General features: G+C 38.3%; 1 protein-coding gene across 10 annotated transcripts in view; it reads left to right on the top strand.

Annotated features, from left to right (window-relative positions):
- The window catches only part of EPB41 (erythrocyte membrane protein band 4.1), a 180,818-nt gene that overhangs the window by 151,153 nt on the left and 12,816 nt on the right, over positions 1-16,849 (top strand). For 5 of the 10 annotated variants that reach the window (XM_055573918.1, XM_055573920.1, XM_055573924.1 and 2 more), the window contains 2 exons: positions 13,935-14,384; positions 15,519-15,647. In XM_055573918.1, the coding sequence (XP_055429893.1) occupies positions 13,935-14,384; positions 15,519-15,647 (579 nt within the window). The remainder of the gene's footprint in view (positions 1-13,934; positions 14,385-15,518; positions 15,648-16,849) is intronic. The other 5 variants (XM_055573916.1, XM_055573915.1, XM_055573914.1 and 2 more) reach the window with 1 other exon arrangement.

Below are 16,849 nucleotides of genomic sequence, written 5' to 3'. Positions count from 1 at the left end.
ATATAACACATTATGTCTTTGGACATCCCAGATCTTTGGGTATTAATCACTAATGTATTCAGTCAAAGTCTGTTTCCCTGTAGCTTTCAAAAGTCTGGGTCCTAAATGGAGGCATTCTGAAGAATTTTCCATCTCCCACGTTATAAGCTCTTCACAGAGCTAAAAGTAAGTTGTGCTGGAACGAGTCACAGTTCTTGCCCTCAGATAACTTGCCATCTGATATCCAGGTCTGTCCCAGTTTTCCCCCTAGTAGGTTATCCTTCTGCTTTCTTCCTCTAGCTTTTCTTGTTTTATTGGCTCTTTTTCCTTCTGGCTCCATTGTCCTTTGGTTAATTCCCAGTGGTTTATTCAGTCTTATGTCCCTACCCATTGACTCTCCCTCTCTAAAAGAACATTGTGAAGTTCCTGGAGATCTCAGCCTCACCATAGATCACAAGGCACAAGGGGGTGTTTGTCTGTCTGTTAGATGAAGGAGTTGGGGCTGGGGTGGGATAGTTTTTGTGGCTTTGGAAGCTTTTTGTAGCCCAGAACCTGTTGACAAGATTGTATTGATGTTATTATATTTATACCCTCATGAAGCATATCCCCAGAGGGTGCATTCTAAGTTTGCTTGCCTTCTCTGGTTTGCATCCTGTAATACCCCCACGTGCTTTGATGTATTCCACTTTGATATGATACAGTTACAGAAACTTATAACATTCTGATGATGATGTAGAGCCCCACCAGAGAAAGTGATACTAAAATTTTGAAATGTTAATCTCTCTCTTTTAGTTTTGCCTGTCTCCTCAAAGCCATGAGGTTCTCAGAGGTGTGAAACCTTGTTTCATCTCTTTGCCAAAGATACCTCTGTATCCCAGATACATAACAAATAATTAATATTTGTTCAATTGAATTAAATAGTTCTACAGTAACGGATAAAGTCTAACTTTTCACTTAGAATCTCTTGTACTGGGGCACAAATTTGTACCAAGTGATCCCCACACATGCAGTCAGTACATGCAGGTAGCCCAAACAATCCCTATTCAGCCTAGAAGCCTCTCTCCTTCCTGTTAATCCTGTAGCACAGTCCTTGGTTTATTCACAGAATCTACATATACTTCTATGATGTTGTCAGTCTCTCTTGTTAATGTCTTATAATTTGATTCAGTTAAAAGTTCTTGTCCATTTATCATGGTAATAATCAACTATTTTCATTACAGAATGTCAATATTATCGAGACCAGGGTACTTGTTTATGTGTGTAAATTCATCCCGGGGTGTGATGTCGTTAAGAGTACCTGTTATTTGACATTTTGTTTATCTAAAATACATTTCCAAGAGCAATTTGGTACATTTGTCTTGTGTTTTACATGCTATAAAAACACCAAATGTATCAAACTGTTGAGCTGTCAAGAGTTTTTGTGTATCAGATAGGCCAGGGGATCACAAACTTTTTCTGTAAAGGACCAGATGACATTTTAGGCTTTGCAGGCCATAGCGTCTCTGTCAAAACTGCTCAGTGTTGCCGTTGTAGAGTAAAAACAGCATTGACAAGAATAAACCAAGAAACATGAATGTGTTCCCATCAAACTTTACTTGTGGACACTGAAATCTGAATTTCTTGTCATTTGTGTCACTAAATATTTTTTCTGTGTTTTTCCTAGCCACTTAAAAACGTAAAACCATTCTTGGCTCATAGCTGTACAGAAACAAGCCGAGGGCTGGCTTTGGCTGCGAGCTGTAGTCTGCTGACCCCCCAGCATAGGTCTACAGAAACAAAACTGATTAGTTAGACGTTATGCCTTTGTATTGTTTCAAAGAGCTGTAGTCACTACCTTAGCATCTTCATTCAGTGTTGAAGTATTTTTGGTCTTGTTTATGATTAAAAATGGAAAACAAAAGAAGAGGCACTCATTCCTATTTATCTGGCAGCCAGGATACACGTGAACTATAAGCTAAAATATCATCACTCCCGCAGCACCCCTGCCTCTGGCAGTTTCTAGACTTTTCTCTATTAACTGTGCCCTTAATATATTCAGTGACAAATTCAGTTAACCCGTCTGTTCTGTTGGATTTTTAAGGTTCCCAAATTCACCTTCTCTTTAGCCAGGTTTTAAAGATATCTAGTGAACATGGTAAGAAGATGACATGATTTTCACTCTGAACTTTTGGTACACCAAAAGTGTATAAATTTAAGGTTGGGTGACTAAAGGAGATATTTGAAAGGTTTCCCTTTCAAAAGAAAGAGATTTATCTGAGAGGAATTCCTTAATTCAGGGCCTACTTGGGCAGTATTTATCAAAAAGTTAAAAGGAAGTTATATCCTTTAGGAGGCATCTTTGTGCCCTAGTCAACATGGTTGTTTTCTAAAGGATTTCTTCATATCTGTGACTAGCTTTGGGAGGTGCTCTGTAATACATTCCTAAAACTATGTTCCTTTGAGTCCCCTGGTCCAGGATCCTTCAGCTATGACACTCAGTGGAATAAATTGTTTATCCATTAGCAGTTGAGCAAGATATACTTCTCTTTGGGGGATATTTTCTTTGATGTTTTTTCACGTTATTTGCTCTGTTATTATGTAAATTGATCATGAATAAATCTTATTGCAAGTCTGATTCTGGTTGATACTAATCATTAAAGAAACAGGAGTCAGCGATACTGCACATATATAGACCCACTACCCAAAAGCGGGGTGAGGAGGAACCTCTGCTTCAGCAGATCAGCAAGAGAGACTGTCAGCCAGTCTTTGTAGAACAATTCTCTTGTTTTCCCCATATTTTCACTCTTTTCTGTGGCCAAGTAATTGTCTTACTCTCAGTCCTAAAACAGAGATAATTTATTGACATGCATTCAGTTCTGAGAATATTAATGTTTTAAATCTGCTTTGGAACGATTTGACTTATTTATACCAAGTTTTAAAAATAACTTTTTTCTAACCCACATAATCAGTCACTACAACACATGTAATTATCACATCTGTTAGAAGCATTTTTAATGTGCTGAATTTGTCTTTTTTTTTAAGAAGCACTCTACAAATTAGTAGTTATTAATACCTCTCTGATCATATTGAGAAACGAAGATATGTTGCAGGAAAAAGAGAGATTTTTTTCCTTTTCTCTCTTTTACTGCAGCAGATGGACAGGTATGGACATATGGGTGTGAAGGGAGCTTGCTTTTATAATTAACAGAAGGCTCACTGCTCAGTCTCTTATTTAACCATGGGCAAACCTTACCTCTTATCTTACTCTCACAGTCCTAGGGTCTATTGTATTACGCAGGTGGTTTCTTAAAACCAACATTACACACTTTGAAGTGGTCTGTTTCCTTGCACAAAGCATGTACCTTGTGGCCATGTCAGAGTAATATACAATTTTGTAGTGTTTCTCTACATTCCTCTTGGGAATTGATTGAAAGTGTTAACATGGAAAGCCATTTTCATTGTTATAGGATTTTTCAGGAAAAGAAGACACAGCTAATTAATATCTGATCCTTGTTTTCTGTTGTATGTAGTTCTGTGGAACCAAGATGCTGTTTTCTAGATATCAGATCGGAGTATCATGTTTTTTTTAAGTGCTTGTTATTGGCTTTAATCATTTTTGGAATTGGGACTTCTGAGAAATCCTGCCAAATATGTTTGTGTTCCATACTAAGTGATCAGAGTTTTTATGCTGATTATAGCTTCTTGCTTTCCATCTCTTCAACTCAACCCTTCTTAGTATAATGAAATAAAATTGGCTGACCAAAGGCTTCTGGTCTCCTAGACGTGTGTAGTATAACCTTTAATGTACACTCAATCACTTTGATTTCTGTAGCTCTATTCAGGTTTGAGAGCCCTCATTTGATCTGTGGAGTCCTTGCTGGTGAGTGCAGTGTTAAGGCAAAATTTTCTATTATGTAATAGTTAAAATTTTGCATCAGGCACTGATATTTTACAGCAATTTGCTTTTGCATTCACCTATTCTGGGGATAATCTAATAACAGCTCTATTTAGGAAATGATAAAAACTATTTTTGAAGGGTAATTGTCATTGGCAAATTCCATTTGCTGGCATTCATGAAAGGCTGCATTCGAGTGATTTTCCTGCAATAGGCAGTTCTACCAACTGTAATTTAATAAAGGCCAGCGTCTTCCTAAAAAAGCTCCTTTATCCAGATGTAGTTTTTATATGACAGAGAATAGTAGTGGACCATGAAAATGACTCAAATTTTGTGGAGAAGCTAGCGAGCACCCCAAGGATGTGTTTCTAGCCAAGGACCACCAGTAGCACACTAGCTTTATTTAAAAAAAAAAAAGTAGGAGAGGATATAGACAAGAAAGAAAATGTAGGATGAAGATAAACATATTGTATGATTAGGAATGACACCATAGAGGGGAAATCCTTGACAATCCAGTGGTTACGACCCTGCGCTTCACTGTCAGGGGTCCGGGTTCCATTCCTGTTCGCTGTGTGGTGTGGCCAAAAAAAAAAAACACAACACACTAGAGAGGAAAGATGGAATTTTAGAATCATCTTTTGCTAGCTGCTTGGTCACTCTGTTGTTAGTTTATCCCCATCTTGAGTGTTTGTGATCCTAATATCCTTTTCTAAACTGCCAGTTGGTCTGAGTTTTCCACCAAAAGTGTATCAAAACTATTATTTATGAAGCTTTTGGGAGTGGAGGGGCCAGGGGGCGTTTTTCTTTTGGGTGATTTCTGTTCTCCTTTCTTCATTTGTTTCCTTTTTTGGCTGAAGAATGGGCTACTGCTGCTTGACCTGTCATCTTTATGTGCTGTTTACACATGGCTTTTACAAAAGAAGCCATTACCACATCTGATTTATCTCTTATTGCAAGTGCCCCTTTAAAAGCATTTGTTTTAACAAATTAAAAAAAAAAATCACCAAGTTAGCATTGTTATACAACCAAGGGAAATACTGATATTATTAATTTTTCAAAATAGGGTAAGATTATAAATATTAATAATATAGTAAATGTATAAAGACATATGTTCTGTTTTTTAGAGCTTTTTCCCAAGGCATTTAAAGCCATTCTTTGCTAAGACATAAACTTGCAGTATTTTGTTAGAAGTATGTGGAAAGAAAGCACTCGCAATTAACTGATTTTATCAGGATTGGAGTCTACATTTTTTAGTTTGCATGTTGTAGACCTTTTGGGGGTGTTATTTAAATACATTTTGATCATTTAAGTGACTGTAATATTTATTGTTTACTTTAGTTCAGAACCAGGAGCTGGACTCTTCTGCTGGGTATCTTCCTTCTGTGCTTTAGCAAGATAACCTCGATTCCTGCTGGTTCTGTGGTCATTTGCAGTGCAAAGCATTTCTTACTGGGTTTGCAAAGCAAGGGTAATGTGCTCTGCGGGTGTATGTGTGTCTGTGTACACCCTCCCCCTCAATCCCACTGCCACCTTCTGCTCATTCCCTTTGCCTTATCAAAACTTGTTTTTTAAAATTGTATAAGTAAGTCTAACGAATCCCCCAACCCCCTTTTTTTCTGACATACAGAAAAGCTGATAAACGTTTAATGTATTACCTTTCCCTGAGATATTTGCATTTCAACAGGCCACAAAGTCATTGAAAGATGATGGTGACCTTACAGATCTGATCGTATCATTAAGCATGATTCCCAAGGCCAGTTCTGACTCTCGGTTTACTTGATTGAATGGCAGAATAGAAGGAAGAAAATGGGAAAACCAATGATGGTTTAATAGATGTAGGAGATTTAGGGTTCCTTTGGGTGAAATGATTATAGAGACAGTATGCTGACTCTGAGCCTCTTTTTACAGAAAATTCAGTAATTTCTGGAAACAGAATCTGTGGGTGGTAACACAAAAAGATATACTTTAGGCTTAGAAACAGCAATAAATCTATGAAGCTTTAAAATAGTACTTTTTGTAACTGATCAGAAATGTTCTTAAAACTATTAAAAACAGCCTATCCAGTGTTCTTCATGAGAATCTTGGCTCAGGAATACTTAAATATCTTCAGAGTGTATCAGTTTTAGCTATTATCTTCTGTCACAATTTCTTTCTTCTAAGTTCTACCTGGTGATATCCTCTAAAATATAACGAGAACCTGACTCAGACCGTGCTAAGCTGCAAGGAAGACCGGCCTCAGTTAAACCCATGGTGTCGTTATTCGGTCACTAAGGAGTGTCTGACTCTTTGCGACCCCGTGGACTGCAGCACTCCAGGCTTCCCTGTCCTTCACTATCTCCTGGAGTTTTCTCAAATTCATGTCCGTTGAGTCAGTGATGCTATCTAACCATCTCATCCTCTGTCGCCCTCTTCTCCTGCCTTCAGTCTTTCCCAGCATGATGGTCTTTTCCAATGAGTTGGCTCTTTGCATCAGGTGGCCAAAGTATTGGAGCTTCAGCATCAGTCCTTCCAGTGAATATTCAGGGTTGCTTTCCTTTACGATTAGTTAAATCCATAGGGTTGGCTAATTTGGATACTTAAGAAACACTCATATAGGGACTAGTTCTGGGTTGTGTTTCTTTGCAAAAAGGCGTATTTTGAGAAATACAACGACAAATAATATCTAGTATTTGCTTAGCACTTCATTTTGAACACAGTACACAGTTAACCCTCACAATACCCATATCAGGTATACAGTGGTGTTCTGGCTTTCTATGATAAAACTGAGTCTCAGAGCAGTTCAAGGACTGCTCAAGAACAGGCAGTTTTTAAGTGAGAGAACTAGAGCTGCCACGCAGGTCTTTGATGTTTCAGTTCAATGGTATTCTGTTATGCCACAGCTATATCCTAAGTCACTTAGTCCCCAGGTAAAAATGTGATGAAAGTTACAGAAAGTAAATTAAGAAGGCTGGAATTTGTGAGACTCTAGTGACTTATAAAACTACATATTAAAAATGGTGCTTTAAGATCCCCAACCACTAATGAGTTGATTTATTAACCCTGGACTGCCCTTAACTTGCCTTAAATCCCTCAGGTTGTTTCACAGAAAGTCTCAGAACCTGAAATAGGATCTTGCAGTCAGTAGGAACCAGCAGATGGGCATGAGAAATGAGGCCTTGGGACTTCCCTGGTGGTCCAACAGTTAAGACGTTGCATTTCCATTGCAGAGGGCGTGGGTTTGATCCATGGTTGGGGAATTAAGATCATGCATGCCATGGTGCAGCCAAAATACAGAAGAAAAAAAGAAAAGAAGCCTTGCCTACTGTTGAGACAGAGAGTCTCATGGCTTTTTTTGGCCTTGGGGGTAATCTGGTTCTTGGCTTTAAAATCATTCAGAAGAAAATAGTTTGTTTGGAAGAAAATAGGTGTTTCATTTACACATTTATTGGAAATATTATTAACAGATAGATTAATAGTTCAAATTCCCAGTAATTAAATCAGACTTCAAGTACCAGTTCTGAGGCAAATCAGATTTGGGTCCAAAAGCAAACAAACTAGAAACACATTGTCATCAAACCAAAAGACATTTTATAACTGTAATAATTATTTGTTCTTCATCAAAGAGTATTTCTGTTTTTTTGTGCTTAAGCCTCTAAGTATATTTATTTAAAAGTGAAACTCTTGTTGATTTGGAAGCGAGTGTTAGAGACTCTTTAAGATGGCACTGGTAAAGTGGGTTAAGACAGGATAGTTATGCATTTAGTGACAGAATTTGTATTTTGGTCTGGCCAGACTAAGGAAATTATTTCGCAGTCATCATTTATGTTTCCTGCTTCTCAATTTAATCAATTTGATAAAACAAAATGTCACCTTATCCTGTTAATTGCCCTTCTCTTAAAATTTGTCCTGTATAATTTCAGCAAGTGCAATATTTATTAATTTGTCTATAATGTCTGCACATGCATGTGTATATTTGATGATAAAATTTTCATTGGTATTCTAAAAATAGATCCTGGAAACCACTGAGTAGAATATGAAGGAGAAGCATTTTTCTGAAAACGTAAGCATACCTTGATTCCAAGGCTCTCTTTAGAAGTTAGCTTTGTAACTGATGTGACTCTATTTTCTTCCTTCTTTTAATATTGTTCTGACATTGTTCTGTTAGCTGTCTAATTCTGCTGATGGTGGACTCAATAACATTGTTGACTGGCTTATTTCAGTGCTTAATGTCATGTTATAATACCTGAAAATGCATGCACACACACACACGACACTGTAATTAAGCTTACTGACCAGCTCTGATAAAAGTTTGCCTTCTCCCCAAGCTTTCATCATTGCCCCAACCACCACATAGCTCCGAGTTTATTATGCAGACGTACTTAACTGCTGTTTGTATATATCATTGTTAATATCTTCATTCAGCTAAATCTAAGTTCCCTGGAAATTGGATGACTTCCTTCTTTTATTTATCTCAAAATCTCCTAAAAGAGGATTCTCTTCTGAGGTGACAATTAAACAGCTATTTACTGAATTTGGCCAGTTCATTCTGATGTCTTGTACTTAATTTTAGTAAGAGAAGATTTCAACCTGAGGTATAGAGCACTCAGCCAAAACAAATAAAACCCACACACACAAAAGAAATATAAAGCATTCTGATGTGAAGTATGTGTTTATCCATAGTCAGTATCACTAATCTAGAGTTAGTGTTCAGATTGGGTCTTGGGATACTTTAATATTTTATATTCCTAGTGGCTTTTGTGACTTTGGCAAGTGAATGATCATTTTCCATGTGTCTTCAGATGTCTAATAAGACATTCTCAGAAAATCTGTGACAACTCACAGATACAGCCATATTTTTATTCATATGCCTGAGAATATCACCGCCATCTCTAAATCAGAAAACATTAAACAAAATGTAATTTAAGCTACACTTTAAATTTGAACTATTTTTTCCACTCAAATAGATTAAGTCCATCACCATTGACTTTGACTTTCAAAACCCACTCAAAACACTAAATTACTAGTGTTTTATATTATATTCTCCATATAAAAGAATTTGTATACTATTACCAGTTGCTGACATTTCTTATTATTCTTTCCATTAACTACTTTTTCATTTAGGAAACCATTAAGGTTTATTTTTAACTGTTTTCAAAGGCTTGGAGAATATTAAGGATTTATTAGCACTTCCTTCATAGATTTTTTACCAGACTCCTCAGGATTTACAGATCATTTCATTATGAAACCAGTGTAAAAGCTTGCATAAGAAAAATCATTTAATAGCATTTTTATTATAGAGGTAATGCATATTCATTTTTAAAAGGTTGTGAAATACAGAAAAACACAAAGAAAGAAATTAAATTACTTGCAGTCCTACCTCTATTGATATTTTAGTATACCTTGAGGTCTTTTTCATGTGTATAATTACACATATTAGAAATTATAATTCTTAAATGGATAAGAAATAAAACATAGTATACTATCAAGAGGAAGATTTAGTCTTTGAAGTTAGCATTTTTGCCTTCTTCCCTCATTCCAACAATCTAATCATGGTCCTGAAATCAAAATATATCAATATATCCCTGGAATCATGTGACAAGGTTGACAGTGAAAAAGCTGTTCTTCACTTGGTCCTCAACTGCCTACCCAGGATTTTAATATATACAAAGATAAAGTGAGACAATAGCAGGTTCTTTTTTTTTTTTTTAACAGAGAAAGGAACTATTTTCCCATTGCCAACTAAAGGTAAAATTGGACTTTACTAGGCAAGGAACAAGTGACAAAATGGAGAGAATTACTACATAGACCCTCCAGGAAAAACAAACAAACAAACAAACAGTATATGGCTCTTGCTTATGCAGCAAAATTTTAGAAAGATTTCAGGATTTATCTTCACTGTGATGCTTATAGGATAAGAGAGTCTTGTCAGCATAACTGTACTTATTTCAATAAAATAGATAAATCCCTTCCTTCAAAAATAACCTAAAAAGGAAGACTCTGGTTTGCATTTAATGAAATAACAGCGAAATACATATAAAACACCCATATCCCACTTTTAATAATATCTGTAATCCCTAAGTCAAGAGAGAGGTTATTTATAACTCATAAAGGCACATACATGCTCAGGGCTTGATGATCCTGTGACATAATCTGTTTGAGTAAGTCATTGTCAAGAGAAAGCCTTTAGAAGGAAAAAAAAATTTCCAAAAAAAAAAAAAAAAATCAAGAGTTTTTTCTCCCCCAAAGAAAATACTGATTTATCATACTTAGCAGGAACTATTGACTTCTTAAGTAAAACAGAGTTTTCAGTCAAACAATGTTCCTGCTCACTTAAATACTGGTCTAACGTTTTCCCTTCTCATATTCTTTAAACCAACTAGACAACCTTGTGACATATCCTTCAGAAGATCTGTTTAAAGTTTCCAGGCCAGTTTGGTATATGGGGCTATGCAGAATCTTATATAATCCAATGGTCCATGCTGATGGTCATAGCCAAAGGCACAGCACTGTCAGTTAAAATTCTTTACTCATGTTAGATGCCAAATTGTGGGTGTCTTATGTCATAAGGATTTTATATCTTCTTTTTGCCCCAATCACTTCTTCTGGCTTTCCAGCCATCTGCTTATGTTTCAAAGTATGGTGTCAGCCACTGACAGACTCCACTGAGAGGACTTTGGGCAATTTTTGTACTTCCCAAAAGAAAAGTCAGGTTTATTGTATATTCTTTTGAATGTAATAGGACGTGTCCTTTGGGGCTACTAGAAATACTTTCTGTTGCCATGGGAAGAAATGGCCTTTAGAATCAGACACTGACCTTAGGGTTAGGTTAAACTCTAGTTCCATTAGTTCCTAGCTCTCACCTGCTTACCCTCTCCATTTTTTCATCTATAAAATAGAAATAGTGACTACCTCGTAATGAGGTTGTGAAAAATGAAAAGAGAAAACTTGTTAGAGTAACTGTCACGTGAACATGCCATAATGTTAGTTTTCCTCTTGTTTTACTGATGTAGAACATTGAATGCTGGTCTGGTCAAGTGGGCCACTTTTTATGTTCTTTCTAAACGAGCCTTTTCAGTTTTTGAATAGCTCGAGGCAAAACAGTTCTCAGGGCTCCTGAATTTATCTAGTATAATTTCAGCAAGTTTTTACTGAACATCTATATGTGCCAAAAACTGTGCAAGAGAGATACAGAGCTAGGAACTACAGAAGTCCTTATCCCCCAAGGAGCTCAGTCTAATGGAAAAGACAGATGACTAAACCAATGATGACAGGGTACAGTGGGAATGAAAGTCACGGTATCTAAACATACTTTAGGCATCCAGGAGAAAACTTCCAGAAGAACTAACATGAGTTGAGTAAGGACTTGCAGGCAGAAGGAACAATACAATATTGACAAAGGCACAGAGGCAAAAGGAAGCATGCTCTGTTCTAAGAATTGCAAATTGTCTTGAGTTAGTAGACAGAAGGGTGTGTGTGGAGGTGTAGCAGAGTGAAGCTGGAGAGAGAGATAAGAGTCATATTTTAAAGTATTTTCTGTGTGTTAGAGAAGGACCTGAACTTTAACCAAAAGTCGGTGAAGAGTCACTGAAGGACTTTAAGCTGAAAAGTGGAATTTTCAATGTTTCATTTTTAGAAATAAACACTTTCACAGCAGAATAAAGGATGTGTTCAGGAAAGGATTGAGATGAGAAAGGAAGAAGGAAAAGAAAATTTGTTTAGGGCATTAGCAGTTAAGTTGGGTGAGGCATTATAAGAGCCTGAATGAAGACGTTAAGTGTGGGAATAGAAAAGAGCAGATAAGGGACAAACTAAAGTGGACTGGATGAGTTTAGTTTGGGGCATATTGTATCCCATATGCCTGGGAGAGTGTCCAGTAAGTAGTTGGCTGTGTTGTCCCAGAGATCTCGACAGCGGAGCCAACTGGAGCGGCTGATTCGACCATATGTGAGAGTGCTCTAAGTAGTAATCCAACCCAACTGTTATCAGTTTTCATGACTAATACGTATTTGGTGATCAGTAAATATTTGTTGAATTGATATTACTGTGGCCACAGCTTTTACCCTTGGTCTCCTCTATTCCTACTTTGAAAAAAAATGATCAATCTATCTAATTTTACTCAGCAGTAGGCAACTTTGGGCCAGGTGGTGCTGGCCTCAGCAATGTTTGATTATCAGTTGGTCAGACTGGTATAAAATTGGCTCTTCCTTGATTATCTTAGGCATTTTCCTGGTCATTAATCAACCTTCTCAGTTGTGACAAAATTATTTGGAGAAGCCTCTCCATGTGACTGGGTTTGGATATGCTGTTCACAGCATTAGAGCTAGCATACAGCAATTTGAGAAAGCCTAGCTGTTTATTACCAGCGAGTCTATTTTGGGCAGCTCCGTAACAGCTTGTCTGACTCGAAAGAAATGGTGAGATAAGTGCCTTAGAAAGTAGTACAGAGTGTTAGTAACGTAACAACAAACTCATTCTGGTGTCCCCCAGGCCCTAGCCTATTATTGGTGCTCAGATAATGTTGATTGAATTAAGTGAATCTACATGGTAATTGAGAATCTCCATGGCAATTGAGAATTTACAGAGTGCTTTCATATACTATTGTATTTGATCTTTCAGAACCCTGTGAGTCAAACCAAGTATTATTCTCACTTTAAATATGAGGAAATTCATATATGCTTAGCATGAATAGTTTATATATCTCTGATACACCTTCAGACAAAGACAGTTTCTCTTGTCATCTTTCAATTCTGTTTTTCATGTCCTATGTAATATTCATGATCAGTCAATGAAAGACCTACCTAATGTGAGTTCAACTTGTACCACTTTGAAATGCTCTTAAGTTAGACTGTTCTTAGAGGTAAAGTTGGCCTGGAGTTTTGAAGTGCAGTGCCTCTTTTCTTCTCTTACTAGACCACTGGTTTATATTCATCACAGTGTAGACTGGTTTACAACTTAAGGAGCAGCAATGATTTTTTTTTTTTAAAAATATAATACATGTAGTGTGATTTCAGCACTAAAACGTGTAGGCTGGTCCAAGCATGAGTTATCTATTCCAGGAACACCTTTTTAAAAGAGTGCTTTTCTGTTAATTTCCTATATGGCATGTAATAGGTAAACTGATTTTACCAAAATTTCAGGCCTATGTGGCTTATTTATGGCTCTCTGGTGAGCACATGCCAGTTTTCCTAACATTTGGCTTCTGTTAGATTGTTCATTTCTCAAATGCTTCATGTTCTTTTCCTACTACGTGAGTTCCTACTCTTCTTCCAACCACAGCACTTTTCTTTAAACATTAGGAATAGGTCCACATACTGTGATGTTACCTTCTCTTCCACGTTCTCTTGAAAGTTCTTATTTTAGATCTGTTTATCCTTTGATGTGAGACATGTAGCCCAAGAGGGAACTCTGTGTTTCCAGGATTTATTTCTCTCAGGAGTTGGAGACATTGTCATTCATCCATGGAGAAATACTTCTCAACTGCTGATAAATCATGTTTATTCTGTTTAAAAGCATTGTTTCACTATTTCTGATATAGTTAATTCTTTGACCATGATTGGATTGTCTGTGCTGGATGTACTCACCTTCCATATCTCTGCCAACCAAAGTCTAGATTTCAGCTTCTCCATCATGGGCCAGCATGATGGTACATATGGCTTGGAGATGTATGGAACATTTTTCAATCTGAGCAGACTCATCCAGCTATGTTTTATCGACTCATAAATTGCACTGTGTCCTGTGCATAGTAATGAGTTAGGTATTTAGGAATAGTTTCCCCTCTGAGTATGAAGAGTATGTTTTACAGAGAAGACCATAGTAACACAAACTGTTTGTTCCTCTGTGAGGCACATCAGAATCATTTCTCAGATTAACCATGCTGTAGAACTATGACTCAAATGGGGTTGGAATTGTTTAAGCTGCTGACATGTTTAGTGAACAGCAAGTAATTCTTCCTTTTGACCACCTTCAGGAGCTAAGATTCCTGGTTTATATTAGTATTAATATTTTCGAGGCCTCTTAGAAATCATTGTTGATTCTCAGAGTTCACTGTGTTCCCCACCTACTCCTAATCTTCTCGCTCTTGTGTGTGTTCATTCATTTGTAGAACATAAATGGCATTCGCACCAAGGAGGTGGCTGCCGTGACCACGGGGCCATCTACCAACCCTGACTCTGAATGGGAGGGCCCCAAGCGTTCAGTAATTCCTAGTAAGAGCCAAATGACCGCTTCACCGGAGTCTCCAAAAATCTTTGACTTTGGCTCCCTCCCCGTAAGCAGCAAGGAGACAGAAGAGAAGGAGCTGGGGGCAGCTGGCTCTCTTGATATTAAGGAAGAGCTGAGAGGTCCCGGTGGGGAGTGTGTAGGAGAGGAGGAACAGGCCAGTGCCTTACGGGCCTCAGTATCACCAGCTTCCTCCCAGCTGCAACTTGGTGAGAAAAAGGCAGAGAGTAGTGAGCAACGTGTTACACCAGGAAAGCCACTTGGAAAGCAAAACGGATCATTTCTTGACTCTCGTGTGGGTAACCAATTCCCCACCCTCATTCGAAGTTTCCAGGTAGTAACTGATTCAGTGATGCAGATCTAACGACTCACTTTGGGAGAGGGCCAGAATCTCTTCTGCGGAGGAGGTGGTGGTGGCAGTGGTGAGGATCGTTGCCTCTTGGCTCTTTTCAAAAGTCACAGAGTAAAATTGCAGTCCTTGATTACTACAAGTAAATGTATTCAGAGTCATTAATACTACCCCCAAAACTCTTTTCCTTGTTTGAGAACGGGCTTCGTCAAGAGGCGAATTTCTGAGACTTCTGTGATGAGGGGCCTTCAGTGTTCTGAGACCCTGCCCCCAAAACTCAAATACTCTTAATTAATTAAAAGGGGTAACTGACTTTTTAAATGAGGAGTCAGGCCCCAAATAATGGCTTATGTATTGCAGCCACATAGTGCAGCCCACCACTCCCACTTACCGCACTCACGGGAGCTTCCATGATCGTAGGCACTAATCTCCTCTGCTAAGGTGGATGGCCACTTAACTTTACCACAATCATATGCTAGTTTCAGGGTGATTTATAGTCTTGGGGAAGGTGAGCTGATGGACAGGAAACCTTTGATATTTCGCTGAAGTTCATTCTCTGGAAATTCTGAGATTAATCACCAGGTGGTGGTAAAACTGATTATCTTCTCTCCACTTTTTCCAATATTGTTTTCTTTTCAATAACTCCAAAGTGAATGTCTGACATTGATTTGAAAGAAGTTAATGAATTCCAGGGTAATGTGTTCCAATGCCAGTGCTATGTCATGTACCATTTGTACTAAGGGGAGGAAATGTGGCTGATTTCCTTGATTTTAATGGTACAGTCACAAGGACAAACAGAAGTGACTGCTCTTTGGCAAATAGTTTTATATTCAAATTCTGAAGGTCCATCTGAAGTGTTTTGTTTCACCACATGTAACTGTCTGATGCCATTGCTTTCCATTAAGCCTGCGAAAGTGAACAGTAGTGCTGTTCTTTAATGTCCTTGGTGATTCGACACCTTGTCAGGGCTACACTGGAATAGTGTCCAAGGCTTGGGCAGAGGTTGAGCTAGCCCTTTGCTTGATCAGAGCAATCACTTTGATCAGATCAATGTCAGAAGATTAGGTAGCCACAGCCTCCAGAGGACTCCGGTAACTCTCTCTCTTTACTGCCTCACAGCCTCCCCTGGTGAAGACTCAGACCGTCACGATCTCAGACACTGCCAATGCTGTGAAAAGTGAAATTCCAACCAAAGACGTCCCTATCGTCCACACGGAGACCAAGACCATCACATACGAGGCTGCCCAGGTGGGACACGGTTCAATGTTTCAGAACCAGAGACTATCCAGTAAACATGATAAATCACCTCTCTACACAGGGTTTCTCATCACTTGCTGCAAATAATGCTAGGCTTTTCTGGGGCAGTCCTTTTCCGAAGAGATCACTCATCTCAAGATGTCCCCAGATACTTTATTAAAAGCAAAATTATCTCGGATCTGATGGCTTATATCTACCCAGTTCAGTTAGGGAAGACAATCCAGTGTGATGGTTGAGAACATGGGCTTTGGGTCAAACAAACCTGAGCTCAGGTCCCAGCTTCTCCATATATTAACTTGAACAAGCGGTTGAGCATCTGGGAGCCCTGATGCCCCGCTCCACCCCCCACACCCGCCTGCACCGTGTTAGCATCTACCTCATGATTCTGTCATGAAACTTGTGTAAGATGGTACTTGAACACCACACCTGAAAGTGTAAGTAAGAGAAAGATTAAGTGAAGTCGCTCAGTCGTGTCCGACTCTTTGGGACCCTATGGACCCCATGGAGGACCAGGCTCCTCCATCCATGGGATTTTCCAGGCAAGAATACTGGAGTGGGGTGCCATTTCCTTCTCCAGGAGATTTTCCTGACCCAGGGATTGAACCCGGGTCTCCCACATTGTAGGCAGATGCTTTACCGCCTGAGCCACCAGGGAAGTCTAAGTAAGGAAGTAAGAGCTAAAATATTTATAATCAATTTACTACAATTAAATTTAAAATCATATAAGAATTTAGTGCTTAAAATTTTGTTTACTTCCTACTTTTAGTAAAATTTCTCCTTCCTTGTTAATAATTTGAATGAACTCATCTTGCTTAGGTTGAGTCATTTCCTTTTTCATTCACAGAAACCAAAAGTGCAAAAAACTTTTCCATCTATAAACTGAACTGTTTATTCATTACTGCAGCAAGTATTTGAGCATTTATGTATTAGGCCAAAGCAATGTACAGGGTGGACACAGGCCCTTCTCTCTGGCACTGACATTCCAGTCTGGAGAGACAGGCAATAAAACACAGATGTATACATTTCAGACAGTGCTAAGTGCTTTAAAGGAACTAAAATAGGATCAAGAGTCCGACAATATGCGATAACATGAAGAGTTGCTATTCTGGGCCTGGAATAGTCAAGGAAATCCTCTCTGAAAAGGTGACATTTTAGCTGAAGCCTGCATGATGGGAAGGAGGCGGCCGCGGGGA

This window comes from Bubalus kerabau, chromosome 3 (genome assembly GCF_029407905.1).
Source record: "Bubalus kerabau isolate K-KA32 ecotype Philippines breed swamp buffalo chromosome 3, PCC_UOA_SB_1v2, whole genome shotgun sequence".
Taxonomy (NCBI): domain Eukaryota; kingdom Metazoa; phylum Chordata; class Mammalia; order Artiodactyla; family Bovidae; genus Bubalus; species Bubalus kerabau.
Note: the sequence above shows the minus strand (reverse complement) of the source record. Positions and strands in the feature narration are given on the sequence as shown.